At 34.6% G+C, this 18,911-nt stretch overlaps 1 protein-coding gene across 1 annotated transcript in view; it reads right to left on the minus strand.

Moving 5' to 3' along the window:
* The window catches only part of LOC111046567 (RYamide receptor), a 121,827-nt gene that overhangs the window by 28,055 nt on the left and 74,861 nt on the right, over positions 1-18,911 (minus strand). The window contains exons 5-6 of the mRNA XM_022332144.2: positions 15,231-15,377; positions 694-898 (exon numbers count right to left, since the gene is read on the minus strand). Coding sequence (XP_022187836.2) covers positions 694-898; positions 15,231-15,377 — 352 coding nt within the window. The remainder of the gene's footprint in view (positions 1-693; positions 899-15,230; positions 15,378-18,911) is intronic.

Here is an 18,911-nt window from a genome sequence, read left to right on the forward strand (position 1 = left end):
AAATGAGGGGTTGTAACTCAAATATTTTGAATATTTTAAAATATTCAACCCCTAAGTTACCCCCTCATGAGGGGTTGGAATTCAGTTGTACTTCAAAAGGTAGAGTATTTGACCAATAACTTATACTGAAAGTTACAGTATCCAACAGTCTTCAACTTATTGAAAGGTTCCCAAACAAATGACTCACTCTGTATACTAGCTATGGTGTTATATTCAAGTAATCATAGTGGTTTCCCTAAATTAAATATAAAACTTAGAGAAGATTATAGCTTTGTGCACAAAAGGCTATAATCTTCAAAGCTATAAGCTTTGTCGTGTCATGTGAATCGCCCTGTAGCTTAATTTCCACTTGTGTGGGAATAAAAATCATATTGCTTGAACAGAAATTATCCATTTCAATATAAACAATAGAATATAAGATAGATATAAAGAAAAATAAAAATCTTAGTACCCTTTTTGAAATATTTTATCACAACATGTTTCGGACATTTATGCCATTTTCAAGTGATATATTACAAGTAGCCCTATACAGAAAAGAGATAGAATATAAGAATATAAACATTACGATTCTCAATAACACTAATATTGTTTGGACGGAGATTATTCCACTATTGCTCAATATATTATAGAAATGAAGTGGAGAATAGTAGGTATTCTTCCACTAATAATGTATGGATGGTTGTTAATGCGAACCTTTTTCTTGGACTTGAGCTGGACCATGTCTCGATCGGGATCTGCGTTTCCTGGTGACGAGCGCTTCCACATGCGCCACGCGATCGAAGTGTACGTGTAAGCCAGCCCAATCAGAGGAATCCCGAATGTGAACGAAAATATAAATACGGTATATATCTTGCTATGGTCTTCCGACGTCCACTGCTCACTGCATTCATAGTGCCATCTATAATGCATACAAAAAGTTGGACTCATGTTATTGTTTATTCATTTCCTTAAAGCTGTTCCATCGCCCTCTTCCAGAGAATTCTATTTCTTTTCTTGTAGAAGTCATAAATTGAATTAAGAAAAAGTATAAGGGGGAAATGGAAAGGGAAACAACTTATAGATAGATTGAAGAGCTGAAACGACAGTGCGATTGAGTTAATTGGCGAGCGTCAGTGTCAAGTTTTACTCATCAACACTGAATAGTACAATCACTAAATTATCATTTCGTTGGAACTGAGCTCAGGACATCTTTAGATAGATTGTTGTCGATAGATGTTTCAATCTTGGACTAATTCTATATCCAATTTGGTATTGAATTCCTTTCATTAAGTATACTTGTGACATGCATGTTGTAAACGTTTTGTAGATTATTTTTATCAAAATCGAGAAAAAAATTATACTAAGTCATAAAGTTATAAGCTTCAGAAGAAAACAAGTGAATTTAACGACACACCTCTTTGATTACATTCATTCTGAAAAATAATTGTTGAGCTTGAAAATACTATGGATTCACTAGGAGTTGATTGACTGATGACTGGAGAAGCAAACAAGTGAAACAAAAACGTTTTGTCGACATAGCATCAATAATACCTCTTCGATGTATTATTTATTCTGGAAAATAATCATTGTTGAGCTTGAAAATACTATGGATTCACTAGGAGTTGATTGCCATATTGCCCGATGGCTGGATATACTGCATTTTCATGTATACATGTTTTCGACATGAGTATCAGAGTATACATATTATGCAACTCATGTTATTGCAAGCACTGCACGTTACAAAATTAAATATTATTTTGTAAAATACCAACATAATATATATCGGACTGATTCTGGAATGCCTTAACGCTGTTGATAACATTGTCGAAGAGAGTGAATTATGACAGACGATGGAGCGTTATATCAGAGAATAATTATCAATCAGAAATTCGTTTTCAACGATGGGATGTTCAAAAATTTGCAAATATCAATGGAGGGAGCTTGTTGAAATTCCAAATATTCAAGAATAACAAGATTCTCATTATACTATTTCGAGTACAATTCTAGCATTCACTCACATTTCTAAAATTTTTTAATTTTTCATTTATTCATAAAATGAGTATAAACATGAAACTGAGTTGTCGTAATCAAAAACGTGGTCTGCTCCAGTTCAAGTTCAATTCTTGTTTGTTTACAGAGGGAATAGTATATTTATCTGAATTGAATTGAAAAATTATCTTATATCAATCGATGGCATCGAACATTATGAATGAATGAATAAATAATATGATAAATTTAAAGCAAATATGGAGTCGACATAAATGCTTGAAAAGCATTTCCTATTTGGTTAAACTATTCAGTTTATATTTGGTTATTTCCTATTCAGGCTAAACTTGAAGCTTGGAGTTAAGATTTGTTGTACAGTATTCAAAGCACCAATTGATTTTTATAACAATATTCTCCTAGCAAAATAATTATCAACATTTAATTCTGATAGAACTCTCCTGGTAATCGTCCATACTCTGGCGTTCATACTTAGCGTTCCATACTCTGATAACAATACTCTCCTAGCAAAATAATTAAGAACGTTCAATTCTGATTCCTTCAAGAGGTATCCAACAATGACTAGCCATGCAGAAACAGAATACTACTACTACTTTGATTTTTCGATTCAATTATTGGTTGTTTATTGGTTGTTCTACTTTGGTTGTTCTATAGTGTGGAGTGATTCTCTCCAGAATTAATTCCATAAAAGCATCAACAGATCAAGCAAATACATCAATCCCCTCAACAGGAGCATCATCTGAAGTTTTGAGGAAACGAATAGTGACTGTAACTTTCAAATGTTGGACAGAGAAAGCTTTCAATGTTAAGATTGTTCTATTCTATGGTTAGATTAAGCGTAATCGATGCCCTTTAGTAAGTTGTGGAGAGAATCAGTGAAAAAGATTTATCTGACGTTCAATTTATGGAAAATTTAAACCCTATTCTACAGACGAAGTTTGGAACTCACGCCGTATTCAACGAGAAGCAGATAGTTTGACGTTTCTGTTCTTGATTTGTTTGAAGATGGTATGAAGAGGTGTGAAGTGAAATCTTTCACAATAGCGTCTTCTTGAGAAGTTGCTCGGATTATGAACTTATTCTTTCAACTTATTTTAGTGAAGCATCCTCTGTTAGCGTCAGACATAATTTCCTCTTTTATGATCACCTCCATCTTTGCACAGATTTGAACTACGAAACTTCTGACATTCATTTTTCTTGAGTTTCACGTTGAACTTGTTCATTTGAGTAACCTCACGATTCCTTCTCAAAACAGCTCCAATGAGTGCAAGCAAGAGACGACTGTCTCCACTGTCAAGTGGATCAAAAGATTACATTTTGAAAGAATACATCATTCTCGATATGATAATATTATAGAAAGTGAGTTATCAATGAACGTGGAATAGTGGAATAGAATGAGTATTAACGTTGATTCGAAATTATTATTATCACCATCACAAAATTTATGGAGAAAGAGTTAGATTAGATTATTTGAAAAGATGAATTGATTACATAGTAGATGAAATGTGAAAAAAACGATAAGTTGAGGAGGACAATACAAAGTTTCATGCAGTATTTTGATTCTGATTCAGTTTTTCAATAATCCCAATTCAATAATTCTAATTGAACGAGCGTTAGCGAGTTCCTAATTTTGACTCAAGCTGAAGTCATTGTCCGTTTGTGGGTCCGTAGGCCCTATGTTCTTCAATAACTTTTGAACAATTTAATCAATCAGCTTCAAATTTTGAACCCATATTCTTTGAAGCTCGTTGGACAGCGAAATGGAATCATTTCTTTGATCTTTAAAATAAAGGTGCTTTTTTAATTTAATTTTTGTTTGATTCATTGGTATCTTTGATTGTGGGAATCATTGAACGATTTGAGATATCGGATTAGTTTTCGCATGTTAATATCGCCATTAATTACTTTCCTTGCCCTATTACCATGGGTAAGGAAAGTATTGCTTTCCGAAAAAATCAAGGTACCCCAATTTCTAAATATTACTGTACGCTTCAAGGTCCCCTGAGTCCAAAAAAGTGTTTTTTTTGTGTGTGTGTGTGTGTGTGTGTGTGTGTGTGTGTGTGTGTGTGTGTGTGTGTGTGTGTGTGTGTGTGTGTGTGTGTGTGTGTGTGTGTGTTGGAACAAGGTATATTACGGGGAGACAATCAAGTATACACAGCACATTAAGGGGAGGTGTGTACACTAAGGGGAGACCCCGTAGTGTCACTGCTCAATTTTAGTAAAAATCACTCCTACATGCTTAAAACCATGTAAAAACGTAATAAAAAAAAATCTCCCCATTTTGTTAGTACTCCACCTAATTGGGATACACTCCAGTTTCCAAAATTGCCACCACGTTGTGCTACGATCGCTAATACACACTTACACAAAACTCATTTACGGATTGAGTATACAATGCGGGGTACTTGCATATCCCTGCATATCTCCATTGTCTCCTTCACTGTTCGAAGTAACTGGTTTGCTATGGGGCTTGCCGTGAATTTATGAATCAGCAACTTATCTCCTTTTTCGTTCAGACTCATTGAGTCACAGCTTAGCGAATTCATAGTTTATTTTTCTGTTCATTCACTTGAGACATGAGAAGGGAGCGAGGAAACATGCTGCCAGAATGTATTGTGGTACTGATTTTTTAGTTATTTGGTACAAATAGTCTGAAAATGATTCTTCACAAAAAAATACCCTCTGCTAACCTTACAGTGTTAAAAATACCTGTTTTTTTTCTCCATATAACTCAAAAACCTTTCATAGTGAAAAAATCCAGAACTGTTCCCAAGAGAATAAAATCCTCTACAATTCAACGCCAAATTAGGTTCATCACAATCAATGGTGACTTGGTAACACAATTTCCCGAGAATTTTCCGCATTGAATTTGGGTTATTGCTAGAATGATGCGAATGGGAGACTTGTTAAGATTCAAGAATAGCACGTCAGTAAGTTTATATTCTTGAACAGGCTTCACTGAGAATTCACTTACTGTTTTAGAGAAGCTGATGCCTCAAACTTTGCTAACCTAACATTGTATCTCAAGATCAGGATAGCCTATGATAAAATGAAATTTGTCTCTTAGTTTCTCTCCATATTGACATTTTCTTCTGTGTCTGTCAATCCTTGCAAAAACTCTCTTGTAAACCTTGGATTGAATATTTTACTTGTGTACGGCATGCTCACTTTTTGTGAAAAGACGTTGTTCCGGAGAAAAGATTTAGTAATCATACCTGCTCAAAAAAAAAAAAAAAATAGTAGTCACAACACCTTTTCCAATTTTATTTGAGAAAGTAAAAAGTTAATTTGAGAAAGTATCAATTGTATTTGAGAATAGTCACTTGTAATTGAGAGAATGTCAGATGTAGCCTAAATGAGAATAGTCAATTGTATTTAGGAAGTCATCACACATGTAATTGAGAGTAGTGAATTGTATTTGAGATATCGTCAAATGTAAATGAGAAGATATCATATCATGAGCAGACATTTGAAAATGAGAAAATTTTCCAATTGACATGTCGTGACTCTTCTGTAGCCTACAGGTTTGATTTGAGCAGGAAAGGATACTGTACTACGTACACAGTATTCCATAGGCTTTGTATGTGTGAAATTATTATTTTCAATTGTGAAATTGAGGAGCTGGGTGGAAAAACGACCGAGGCCACTCGTGTCGTTTTTCCGCAACACGCTTCATTCTATCCGCCATTAAATTCTGAACAGATTGGTACATAAAATGTTGTTGTATCTTGAAAAATGATTGAGTTGTGAAAATTTTTTGTTTGTGTGGCAAACCTGAAATTATTCAGCTGACAAGCTGTGAGCCAGCAGCCAGTGAAATCCTTATTTTGTTTTCTTACAAAAGAAGAAGCTGATTGATTGATTGATTGATTGAGTACTTTGTAGATTACTTGTACTTATGTAGATTACAGTATATACTGGCTTATACACTCATATACAATAGCTTACAATACAGCAAAATTATAGATGAATTTACATAATATAGACTAAGAAAATAATTATTGAACTGTATATGATATGGAAAAAGCAATTTGGAATAACTATACAAGATTATATTGTAATGCATCTACATAAATTGGCGGAGCTTTGGACATATCAATGACCATTCTTCGGAAAGAATATTAAAAATATCCTCCCAACTAACTCTCTACCAAATGAATGGTATAAGAAGATCATTAATACATCCAAGGGAACCAATTATCCTCTAGATGATGAAAATAATGAAGAAGACGCTGCTGAAGAAGAATCCGATGCTGAAAGCATTGGGTGTATGAATTTCCCGAAAATCAGAACAGTACCATGTAACATTCCAGAGTCTTGATTATGGGAAGAAACGTGTTCAAGAAGAAAATATCATCTTCAATTGTTCACTTCTAAATGACATTTTTTAGATCTTTATTACCTACTTATTAATTATCCAATATCATGAGCAATAATATATTATCATTATCACTACTCTTGATACGGGTTTTTCATCATTTTATTGAACCTCTGAACATGTAACAACCAGGGTTATGGAAAAACGACCTGAGACAACACACCTTATATCAATAAAATTATTATCAGTTAGCCTTGAATTACTGGCTAATTATGAATAATAGCATTGAAAATAGTATAAAAAGATCAATAAAGTTCAAATACTTGCAAGAATATTGCATTCTGAAGAAATAATGAAGATGTGCACTAAATATTTCAAACTCAATTTACACAAAACTTGATTTTTTGACTCAGGTCGTTTTTCCACCCAACTCCTCAATTATTTCCCCTGTACTGTTCACGAATGATTAATGAGAATCATTTCTATGTATGTATTGGCAACACGACTTTTGTCTCCAAACATTTGAACTTGATGAAGATCAAATTCTCTATGTTCACGGCGCAATTGAACTTTATCATCAATCAATTGAATCTCTTGATCAAGCAATTCGGTAACTCTCCAATGAATTTTGGGGCTCAAAAATATTTTTTTATTTAAAAACTAAACGTTTCATTTGAATATAAAATATATTATCATATTATTTTTTATGAGTACAGTTATGGAAAATAAAAGTATTGGTTTTTTAAAATCATTCCCCAATTACAACTGACAACTTTTCGATTTCAAATCGTATGTTCTCAAATTAGGAGTTGATAGTGAGCTGTTGAACGGAGCGGTCGCAGAATTGTTTTGCTCTCTTATCTCAAGTTTCCGGACGGGTCGTGCTTAATCGGTTCATTTAGTGCATGTTTAACCTAAAACGTTCTTTCGTAATAAATTGAATTATCAATTTGTTATTTATTTGTGAAATTGTTTTCAAGTGAATCGAAATATTCGAAGCTGAATGAATAAGAACAGTATCTAACAATACTTTTCACCGGACGATAGTGCTAAGAAGAGTCCTCGTGCTAAAAGTTCGCCTGAGCTCGAAGAGATGGAACAGAAAAAGCGTGCCTCTGACCCAAGTGTTAAAGCTTCCGGTAATGTGAACTCAGACTTTATTGAATCACTATTTGACCGTTTTGAAAAGCGGTTTAGTAAGGCTATGGATGAAAAACTCGCGCTGCTAGCTACAAAGGTGGATTTAAATGGTCTAATTGAAAAAGTGAATAAACTCTCTGTCTAGAGAGTTTTTGTAAGGTAATCGATGCGCTTGAGAGGAAAGTTATTCACATGAATGCAGGACAACGGGATGAATATTATAATAGTTCCAATTTACCTGAGTGGTGGAGGAGACATGGAATGGGAGAGAGAATTCAATACATTATGGGTGTTTATGATAGTGCAAGAGCATAATAGAAATAATATGATTTTAATTGGAGATTTTAACGGTAGAATAGGAAATGGACAGGACATGTCGGAATTAACAGATGTAATAGAATTGGGAAATGCACTGAGTAATAAGCAAGAGTCAAAGGATGAGGTGATTAATATGAAAAGTAAGAAAATATTGGAGTTCTGTGAGGTTTTTAATTTCATCATTATGAATAGAAGGATAAGTGGAGATAGGTGGGGAGACTTTACTTTTATAGGCAGAGGGGCTTCCGTAATAGATCTATGTTGCATGGCTGTCGAATTAGCGCAAATAGTTGGAAAATTTTCTATTGTGCCAGAATTTTTATCTGACCATTTCCCAATTGAAGCTACGCTAATCACGGTTGATACTCTAGAAAGAGAGAGCACAATTTTACCACTCTTACCGAAGTTGAAATGGAAGGAAGCGAGGAAGAATGAATATATATCTAAACTCACCAATGCTTGTAGAGAAATAAATGGTCTTCCCGAGAGTAGTGAAGAGACTTATGAAGTATTAAATAATCTTGTATATAGAGCTGCAAATTATGTGCCCCAACCTGATAGAAAGAGATAAGGATGGAGAGAAAAGTGGTTCGACAAAGAGTGTGCGGTTATGAGAAAGCGAGTGTTCAGCCTATTGAATGTGTTCAGAAAATCAAATTCGGAGCAGGTGAGAGAAAATTATATGAAGGTAGTAAAGGAATACAAACTGCTATGTAAGAGTAAAAGGCAAGCGTATTACAGCGATATAAAAGAACAATTCAGAAGAGTCAAGGATTCCAGTGATTTGTGGGCTCTGATAAAGAAATTCAAGTGTAGAGAGTTCAAGATTTCGGGAACTGTGAGTGCTGAGGATTGGGTTGAACACTTCAGACGAGTGTTTTGATCAGTTTGCGGGGTAGTCACATATTATGCGGCGAGGAATGTTGAAGATCAAACTCTTGACAAAGACATAGATATGAATGAATTGGAAAGTGCCTTCAAGACAATGCGCAACAATAAGGCTCCAGGTGATAACAGAGTTCCTGCTGAGTTTTACAAGAATGCGTCAAAAAATTACAAAGAGATTATTTTGACTTTTTCCAATGCCATCGTCAGAGGTGGACAGATACCAACAGGGTTTCCACGTTCAATTATATTTCCATTGCATAAAAAAGGTGATACCAATGAAGTGAATAATTATAGAGCCATATCTTTTATAAATGCTGTCGCTAAAGTATTTTCATTTATTTTACTGAGAAGATTGCAGTTGTGGGAGGAAAGAGAAAAGATTATTAAAGAGAATCAGTGTGGCTTTCGGAGAGGTTATTCGGCTACTGATAATATTTTTGTTCTATTCAATATAGTAATGAAAACGTTGAATAGACCTACAAAGAAGTTGTACTGTTTCTTTTTGGGCTACGATAGTGTGGACAGAGAGGCTTTATTTTTTAAACTGAGTGAATTGGGAGTGTCGACTAAATTTATTGCGATGTTGAGGAGTCTATATAGAAATACGAAGTCTCCTGCTGTATGGCATGGCGTGGAGGGTAACTTAACAGAATACTTTGAAACCAGAAATGGATTAAAACAGGGATGCGTATTCTCCCCGTTGCTATTCACACTATTTTTGAATGATTTGAGTGATGTTATTGGTGGAGGTATATTATGTTGGGCAGAGGTCTATGTTTTAACTCAGATTTTCTTTTGTCTGTCTGTCTGTCTGTATGTATGTATGTAACGCGTTGATAGAATTCTATGAGATTTGGCAGAAATATTCCTTTTTCAACTGCGCGTCGATGTATTAACACACAAGGTTTTTTTCAAATTTTGCATTTTAAGGATAATATGAAAAGAGAAGGAATCCCTCATTACTCCGACATCACTGTATATAATTGACCGAGCGAAGTGAGGTCTAAGATTCATGTCGACGGCTGTGCATTTCTCTTTATGTTTATATGTTGCGCATTCACAGCGATATACGGCAATATATTTCCATGAAATTTAACAGGTATGTTCCTTTTTAAATTGCGCGTCGACATATATACGAAGTTTTTCAAAATGTTGCATTTCAAAGATAATATAAGAGGAAAAGGAGCCTCCCAAAGATACTCACAAAGATACAGAATATCTCTTGCAGTTAACAGAAGGCTTGATGAACATGGATCTTTGAAAGTTGTTTTTTTTGCATGCATCCACTCTTTCAAATAGGATACATTATTCTGAATTATTCTGTGAACATAGGTGTAGACTACTTTCTAGGATCATGTAAATGTTAGGGTCAAGCTACTGAGAAGTCATGGTGGGGGGAGTGAACAAGGCCGTCGTGTTTTTCTTAGGCTAGTTTCACACGGCAGAATCCCGTCTCCTGAAGATCATAATTCAGATCATTTCATATTTCGCAGCTCGAAGGCTTTCACAAGGGGATCTCAAATTTCAGACGCGTTTGCTCAGAGTATGACTCATTACTTTTCTCAAAGTATTCGGATTTGGATTCAGCGACCCCAAATTTTTTAAAGCGTAAGTCCAATTTTCGAAAATACCCAAAAACAAGGGAGTTACAGCAGTTTTTAATATAGCTTTTACATTATCATAAAGTTATGTTTAGTAAAAATGTACCTACTAAGATAATAATACTTCTGCCTCACAGGTAAAGGTTTTTAGAAGCTTTTAAACACTCTTGAAAAGTTCAAACATGAACATTTTAAAACATTAGGGGCCGGTTTCCGAGCTCGGGATTTAGCTGAGTCCAAGACTTTAAACAGCTGGAGTCAGAAATTTGGTTTTCCAAGACGGGGCGTAGTCGCAGTCATTGTCATAGTCACGTTTGAATTAAATCTCGAAAAACTAGAAAATTGAACACAAAATAAAATAAAGAGAAAATAGTGTAAAGTTTCAGCTATTTTGAATTATTCAGGAATGTCTAATTCCGTCAAGGAAAAACGTTTCCAATTATAGAAATGAGAAAATAAAAACTTAGACAGACTTCTATTATAAAAGCTGACCTTTTGGAAAGCCAATTTTCTGACTATTGCTGTTTAGAGTCTGGGACTTAGCTAAATCCTGAGCTCGGAAACCGGCCCTAAAAGTTCTAGTTTAAAAAAAAAATTCCAGCTTTGAAAGTTTCAAACTTCAAAAGGTTGAATCCAAATATGGAATCAGAAATCATCTCCCATTATCACTCAATAAAATACGAGAAAAAGTAACCTTGTACAGTTAACTTCACTGAATTATTTACGTTGTCGGGATTTCAATTTTGTCATACAACAATCTAATTCATTAGGTTGAAATCGTTGAATATTACCATGGATTTCCTGTTGAATCATTGACTTAACTTCTTTGCAACAATCAATAAAATCTATTACACAGTATAAATATGCAGTCAGTGAGTATAGAATGTAACATTCTATACTCACTGCATACAGTAGGCTATAAACATTGTGCTGATCTGAACAGTGAGTATAGAATGTAATTACATTATATTACTCTAACAGCTAACTGGATCTGAATTGATCTATTGTAATAATGGACATAATGAAATAATGTCTTACTATTCCAAGTAAAACAAAACTAATGTTTGTGTTTGTATAAGAGCTGCTGAGTGGATACTGCATACTGAGAAATTCATAAATGATCCAGACCAGCCTGGCGACTTCGATGCTATCGACACCGGAATCTCCTTTTATTGCTATCAATGAATGAATCTGAATTAAAACCATGTATTGTATCAACTATCCTATTATCGTATTGTAATTCGTGAAGCCTGTTTAGTAGAAGCCAGTTACATACACATCGATTTTTTACCGTCCTTATAAAATTCTATTAGATCAAACAGATGATGTTTGACAAGTTGCACTTATTCGAATTCATAAGGATGGCAAAAAACAATCGTACAAAAATCAACGTGCATGTAACTGGCTCGAAGACCCATACGATATTGTATAGAATAGTAAATATCGAAATAAGTGTTGCAGCCAGAACTTGTGTTAAGAACCGGTTTTGTCCCCGCTTTGTAAGTTAAACTAAACACACAATTCCTCCCCGGAATGTGGGTTTGAAGTCTACACACCATTTCTCCCCGCTTTGTGCAGTGGAAGTGTACACACATTTCTCCTCGGTTTGTTCAGTGAAAGTGTACACACATTTCTCCCCTTTTTGTAGGTTTAATGCGTAATTTTTTTTTCAAGTTAACAGAAAAAAAAAGTTACAACTGTATTGAACACATATTAATATACTTTCTAAAACAAAAATTAAGTCTCCAACATGTGTGTAAATGTGTGTAAATCAGCCTCCCCGCAATGTATGTTCATTTCTCACCTCCCCGTTTGTTACCTTGTTCCAGTATGTGTGTGTGTGTGTGTGTGTATGAGTGTATGTGCGTCTGTGTACACGATATCTCATCTCCCAATTAACGAAATGACTTGAAATTTGGAACTCAAGGTCCTTCCCCTACGACACGAACAATTTCGATCTAATGAAATTCAAGAAGGCGGCTAAAATGGCGAAAATTATGTCAAAAAACTGTTTTTCGCGATTTTCTCAAAAACGGCTCCAACGATTTTGATCAAATTTATACTTGAAGTAGTAATTGATAAGCTCTATCAACTGCCACAAGTCCCATATCTGTAAAAATTTCAGAAGCTCCACCCATCTATGCAAAGTTTTATTTCTGATTCCCAATTATCAGGCTTCAGAAACAATTCGAACGAAAAAATTGAGCATGAAAATCTCTACAATTAATGTTCAGTAACATTTGCACCTAATATCAAAAATAAGCTCGAAATTCTAGAAAATGTGATTACTCAATTGCAAACTGTTGGCAACTGTTGATTCTATAATATCATTCACTATGAAGAGATAGCAGACCTCGTGTGTCTCGAGCGTTATTGTCCTGACACCAGCTGGCTCAGATCTTTGAATAGTAGACTTAAGATGCGCGTGAACACTAGCGTCAGGTGATCAATTTTCATAACGGCAAGGAAAGTTGTGTGAGTGCGCCACACCAGATATTTTTCTCTTGAAATTGTGTATCGGAATCATGTATCACGTGACCACCTCCACAATTCAAAAAATGAAGTTTGATTCATATGATGTATCCAAGATGGCGGAAAAAAGTTTTGAAGCAACAAAAAAGTTGTTTTTTTTCAATTCGAATAGGATCCCATGAAACGTATTTTTATATTATTATCCTTGTAAAAGGAATATTTAACGGTCTCCATAATACTCACAAACTGTGTATAATTAGAAGTTGCGGATCTCAGAGATCAATACAACAGCTTATGAGCGAGTTCTCCAACCCAGGAGGTCACTAGTTCAAAATTTAATACAATTGAACTCGGTTTTTTTGGAAGTTAGAACACTAAACTTATTTTGAAAATTGCTATTTATAAAAAATCGGGAGGGAAACAATCTTGTGTTAAACCTATCCTCCCACATCAATTCTCTTATTTGAGCATGAAACAATGAATAGTGTCGAATAGGATGTACTATTGAATAAATAAATGCTGCAGGTCTACTAATCTCTCATCATCAACCAACAGCCTGAAGCTTGTATGGGCTCTGAAAATAATTGGGTTTACTCCAATGAGATTATTGAATCTTTTTCTAATTAATTATTCATATTTTATCCATTTATGAATCGTTATTTTTTCTCATTATTAATTCATAGAAAATATATACAATCCAGGTGTAAGCAACAGGCAAAATTGCTTTCAACCTTGATTGAAAATAAACAGTCTAGAGGTTATGTAGAGCTCATGATTTGATTCAACTAGAATGTGAAAACTTGCTTAACATAATAGGATAATTATAAATTTATTAAGGAATGGCATTGAACGGTCTACTTAATGGATAGGACCTCGGGTTTGGAATTTTGGGTAAGGAAGGCAAATTTGAGAGGTTGTGACGTACATATTTGACATGAGCTTCAGTGCGGTGAATAGTGAGATGAGTACCGTATTGTTGTTTAGGTTTAGACTGATCTCACAGGCGCTCGGAGTTGCTAGTCAACATGAATTCCATCAAATCGACTTCGATGTTGTGAAGATGCTCCTTAAAGCTCAATTGAGTGGATGCGGATTCCACTCAACAGTTAGTTGAGCTAACTTGATGAGTTAATAGGATTTCATGAGAACAAGTTAGTGATAATGAATAATTCGGAAGCTTCGTCTGTAGAGCATACTCGTTAATGATCCTTGAGAACAACGGGGTTTCTATATGTTATACTTTTTGTGAGGTTGAGAAGTTGATATTGTGGTAATTATTCGTATTGAATGAAAAAGACTGAGAAATTGAAATGATATTTCTAATTATCAATAAATCTGTGGTTTTTGACAATTTCTCAGTCTTTATCATTCAATATTATGTTATAACTCACCAGTTTGTATAATACTCATTGATCAATATTTTCCCCCTTCAGATCAATTTCCGTGCTCATCAGGAGAAAAAATATCGTTCAATTTTGAATCACATACTATTTCATAGTTTTCGTTTTATAATCTGTTTGAAATTCGAATGTCAGAATGGAAGAAGGAGACTTTTCTCACTGTAAAATTGTGCGTTCAATCATCTAAACAGCATTTGACATCCAACATTAATTGAAATTTGAACCCTCTCATTACCAAAAGTTTTTTAACCAGATCACTCCCGTGTTATCGGATGGGCACGTTAAACTGTCGGTCTCGGCTGAAGTATGACAGTCGTAAGAACCATTGACGATTTAAACTATATATTCAGGCGGTGGGACCTTCTCGCAAGGGACTCCCCACCAACAAAAGCCATACGAATTTACTTTTTTCCATTTTAAATTCTTTCATTCCTCACATTTGATTGACTATATTAATCACATATCAGACGACTTTCTTTTGTTTATCTGAGTCCACTTTAGAGGAAATATTCTCGTATTATGAGATATAGGCACCGTATAGTTTAAAATTTGTATCATCAAACAACCCATCATCAAGGATTTGCGATTATACATTTTCAATGGATTTATTTGAATCTAAGATTGAATTTTTATGAATACCGCACATACATTTAGCATTTGTTATGATGTATCCATGTATGATCGGATTAACTTGTCCTTTGCTAGCCAATAATAATTGCCACAAGCAAGTTGATACGGTTTAAAGGAGATGCTGGAGGGAATAATAGAATAGAGCTCACAATATTATTTGTAAACAATCAACAGAATGATTGAAAGTTCAAGAAGATTTTTTTGACAGTTTTTGTAGCACTCAATATACAGTTGAAATGCAAATTACCTATACTGTTCCGGTGTCAAATTAATAACAAATATAGACATTGACAATATCGATGAGATTGTAGTTTCTCCATTTCAAAATTTGCAAGTGATTATTGATTGAGTTAAATAAGCTTTGAAATCAGATCGGCTTTGTTGTTTCAATGGCGAACATGTTATGAGACACGTTATCTAGAACATGAGGTGGTAAGGGTAGGTATGGATTTAGTAGCTGTCAAACTTAGGCTTACTTACTGTCGATCATATTTGAAAGGCTTTGCTTCGGAGACGTAGAGCTGTATTGCTGATACGGACCCGGCCATAATCCAAATGGCTGCAATAATAAGTTTGTTGCGGCACTTTCTGGCTCTCAAGTTCAGCGGATACATAACAGCTTTATACCTGAAACAAACAACCGTCAACCAGCTGAGAATTCTAAACTGAAGAAACAATTTTCCACGTAGAATTACAACATTAACTTCGAAAGAACTGGATAATAAAACGTAGCACCGAGTTGAAAAGTGACACACTTGATGCTCTCCAGCGTTTGCCAGTTGAGTTACTTGTATGGCATTCTTACAAGTGGCGGATTCACCAAAAATAGTAAAATATTTTAAATAATACGCAAATCTTGTCGACCTGTGACACTTCTCTTTGGAACAGCAATTTAGTTGTGCCACTTTTCTTTGACCTCATAAATGTTTCCCTTCTCTTTCGAACTAGCTTTTAAGTTTTGACTAGGGATGGGTATCGAAAGACAAAACATCGATGTTATGAACATCGATGTTTTTTTCATCCTAACATCGATAAGTGGAAAACATCGAACAGTAAACATCGTTTATCGCCCTACGTTTTTATGGATGATACTATTAGTCCAGTCAATATAGACATAAAAAAGGGGGTGTGCTTGCAATTTATATTGTAGTTCTGATTTTTTAATATATTATTTGGGTACATAAGAGAAGTCCAGAACCAATTTCTTCATGCAAGATTTCCTTCTGCTAGATACAAGATAGCCCAAAAACCTCGTATTTTCGGCTCATTTTCCAGTTTTCAGCTATGTCTGCCAAATCTTTCCCAGATTATATAATTCTGAAAAAAATGAGATCACTCGGAATTCTCTATCTCCAATGAGTACTTTGTTATAATTTTTCAAAAATGAGTAACATTTGAAGAAAAAATCAATTGTGATGAATTCTAGTTCTTAATCAACAATATCTTCCGATTGTTACAATTTAGATGTATATTTCAAAATCCCTCAAGGCGTATTTTTGTGCTATACATTCTGAGATCAGGTAGAGCGCTCTATGTCATATAGATCTCCAGGTACACCTGACAACAATGTTCCTTGTATTGTGGAAAACACCTAATTTTCAGCTTCAACCATCATCACAATCTACTTTGTCCTCACATTGATATTCCGCACAATGACATAAGTTCATGGGTAAGAATCACCCATTAGATGCACTTAATTCCAGTATTTCCTAGTAGAGCACGCTTAATGACACCTCAAGTATCAAAATTTCAAACACTTATAATTTACTTTTGACCCAATGCTCAGATTTCATCGTACTACACTTCATTCTTCTCGGCTCGCCAAGGCGGTTCAAAATCATGCATCAAGAGTCAAATTCGGTCAAAAAATAGAAAATTTATTGTTGAGTGTAGGTACTTATTCATATTCAATACATAAAAAATGGCCAATTTCTATATTCAAAGCTATGTATCTCGGTAAACCCTTTTAATAAAAATTATTACATGATCTTGAAATGTACAATAGAATTTTCTATTTCATCTGCTGTAAACAATTCATGAAAAAATATGTTCGTAAAGTGAGATTTGATTGTTGAAAAAAATCCGGAAATTGTAGATATTTTTCTCATATTAACGCTTTTGGCAGTTCTATGATAGCGAAAAGTGATTCAAGATGGATTTTAGGCAACTGAGCTCGTAGAAGATGAATTTATCTACAATTTGTAATCAATCGTAAGTTTCTATGATGTAACAGACTCGTTTTAGAAACTCTTGATCAACAGTAAAATTACGAAAAAAATTTATAAACTGAAATCACCATTTTTAAAATCTTAACTTCCAAATTGTTTTGGAATCGAAAGTATTATTTATTGGAGTGGGTAGAGGGGGACAATTTTCACATTCTCACTAGATTTGGAAATTTTATCAGAAGTATTTCACAAGACATGCAACTTTGAATATAGAAATTTGTCATTTTCTGTGTATTGGAATATGAGCTTAAGTACACTCAACAATAAATTTTCCATTTTTCGACCGAATTTGACTTATTATGCATGATTTTGAACCGCCGTGACGAACCGAGAAGGATGAAGTGTAGTACGATGAAATCTGAGCATTGTGTCAAAAGTTATGTGTTTGAAATTTTGATCCTTGAGGTGTCCTTAAGCGCGCCTCTCCACTAGGAAATACTGAAATGAAGTGTATCTTACGGGTTATTCTCATAGAACATAATCTCAAGAACTTATGTCGTTGTGCGAAATATCAATGTGAGAACAATGTAGTTGGTGATGATGCTTGAAGCTGAAAATTAGGTGTTTTTCACAATACAAAAAGCATTGTTGTCAGGTGTACCTGGAATATGAGATAGATACCTGATCTCAGATTGTAGAGCACAAAAAGAGCTTCTAAAGTGACTACAATTTCATCTGGAGCTATTGTTCCAATATTTCAACAGTTACTAACTGGAATCACAGCAATTTTGGACTTGTGGTATTCAAGTAACAGTCTTTCGAATAATTGAAGTCAGGTTGTGACTAGAAAGATACATCAACTCTAGTTCACAAGATTTGTCATCTTCATGGTTTAGTCTGAAACCTCTCGGGATATCCTTGAGGATTCGGTCTTGAAATTTCACCCTAAGCTAATTTTAGCAATCATTGATACTCATATCGTATTCATTCAATACCTGATAGATTTTTTAGGAAATGAAAATGGATTAAGTTTTTTTATATTGATATCTGCACTCCTTACAATACGAGGACCTCTTTTCCAGAGCTAGATTAATTAGTGTTAAACACATGTTGAGGAAATAATTGTAGTAAGAAAAAACTCTTTCTTCCTAAGAAACGAAGAATCCGATCTCTTATTCAATTCTAAATAACTAACTATCTAACCTTGACACGGGCCACAAAAGTAATGTGAATCTTCAAGAGTATCCAACAGTCTCACATAAAAATACAGAGAGCCTGATTGAAAAATAAAAATAGCAATCTGCAGGAAATCAAAACTTATGCGAGATCTTTCACAAGAGTGATCTATATTCACAAAAAACACTCAACAGAATACTACACTAAATATGATAGAGATAATGATTGTATTTCTGTTCGCTGGTACCCAATTCCATACTTGCAAAGGAAGTCTTCCTTCATTCATTCTATGCAGGTGTCCATACCATTCTAATTGTTTCTCTCCAATGACATCCATTATTGTGTTTTTTGCGCTCACTTTTAATTAAATTGAAATAATCATTATCAAAACAATAAAATTTGTTTTTTTTTTCAAAGGCTGGATAAAAAATCAAGTATTTTCATGGAATATCATTTACTAAACGAAATCTACATTATGTAGAAAACATTTCAGTCATTAATCAAAATCTAAAACCTATCAGGGATTAAATTTTCGCAATAACAATTATTGATAGTAGTATAAAAAGGACAGCGTGCGATCGAAATCAGCTGTTTTCCCCCCCTCCCCCTCCCCCCCCACCACCCCATCAGCTGACCAGTGACGTCACTTGACCTTGCAGCTGTTCAGTGACGTCATCTAAGAGCTTTTCCCGCCTAATTTTCCCGCCATCTTTCCTAACCTCAATCAAATTTCCCTCCACATTTCTGTTCCCGCCACTTTTCCTAACCTCAAATATACTTCCCTCCATTTTTGTTCCAGCTGCGCGTGCGCGCGCGC

The sequence above is a fragment of the Nilaparvata lugens genome, chromosome 2 (assembly GCF_014356525.2).
Source record: "Nilaparvata lugens isolate BPH chromosome 2, ASM1435652v1, whole genome shotgun sequence".
In the NCBI taxonomy this organism is placed as follows: Eukaryota; Metazoa; Arthropoda; class Insecta; order Hemiptera; family Delphacidae; genus Nilaparvata; species Nilaparvata lugens.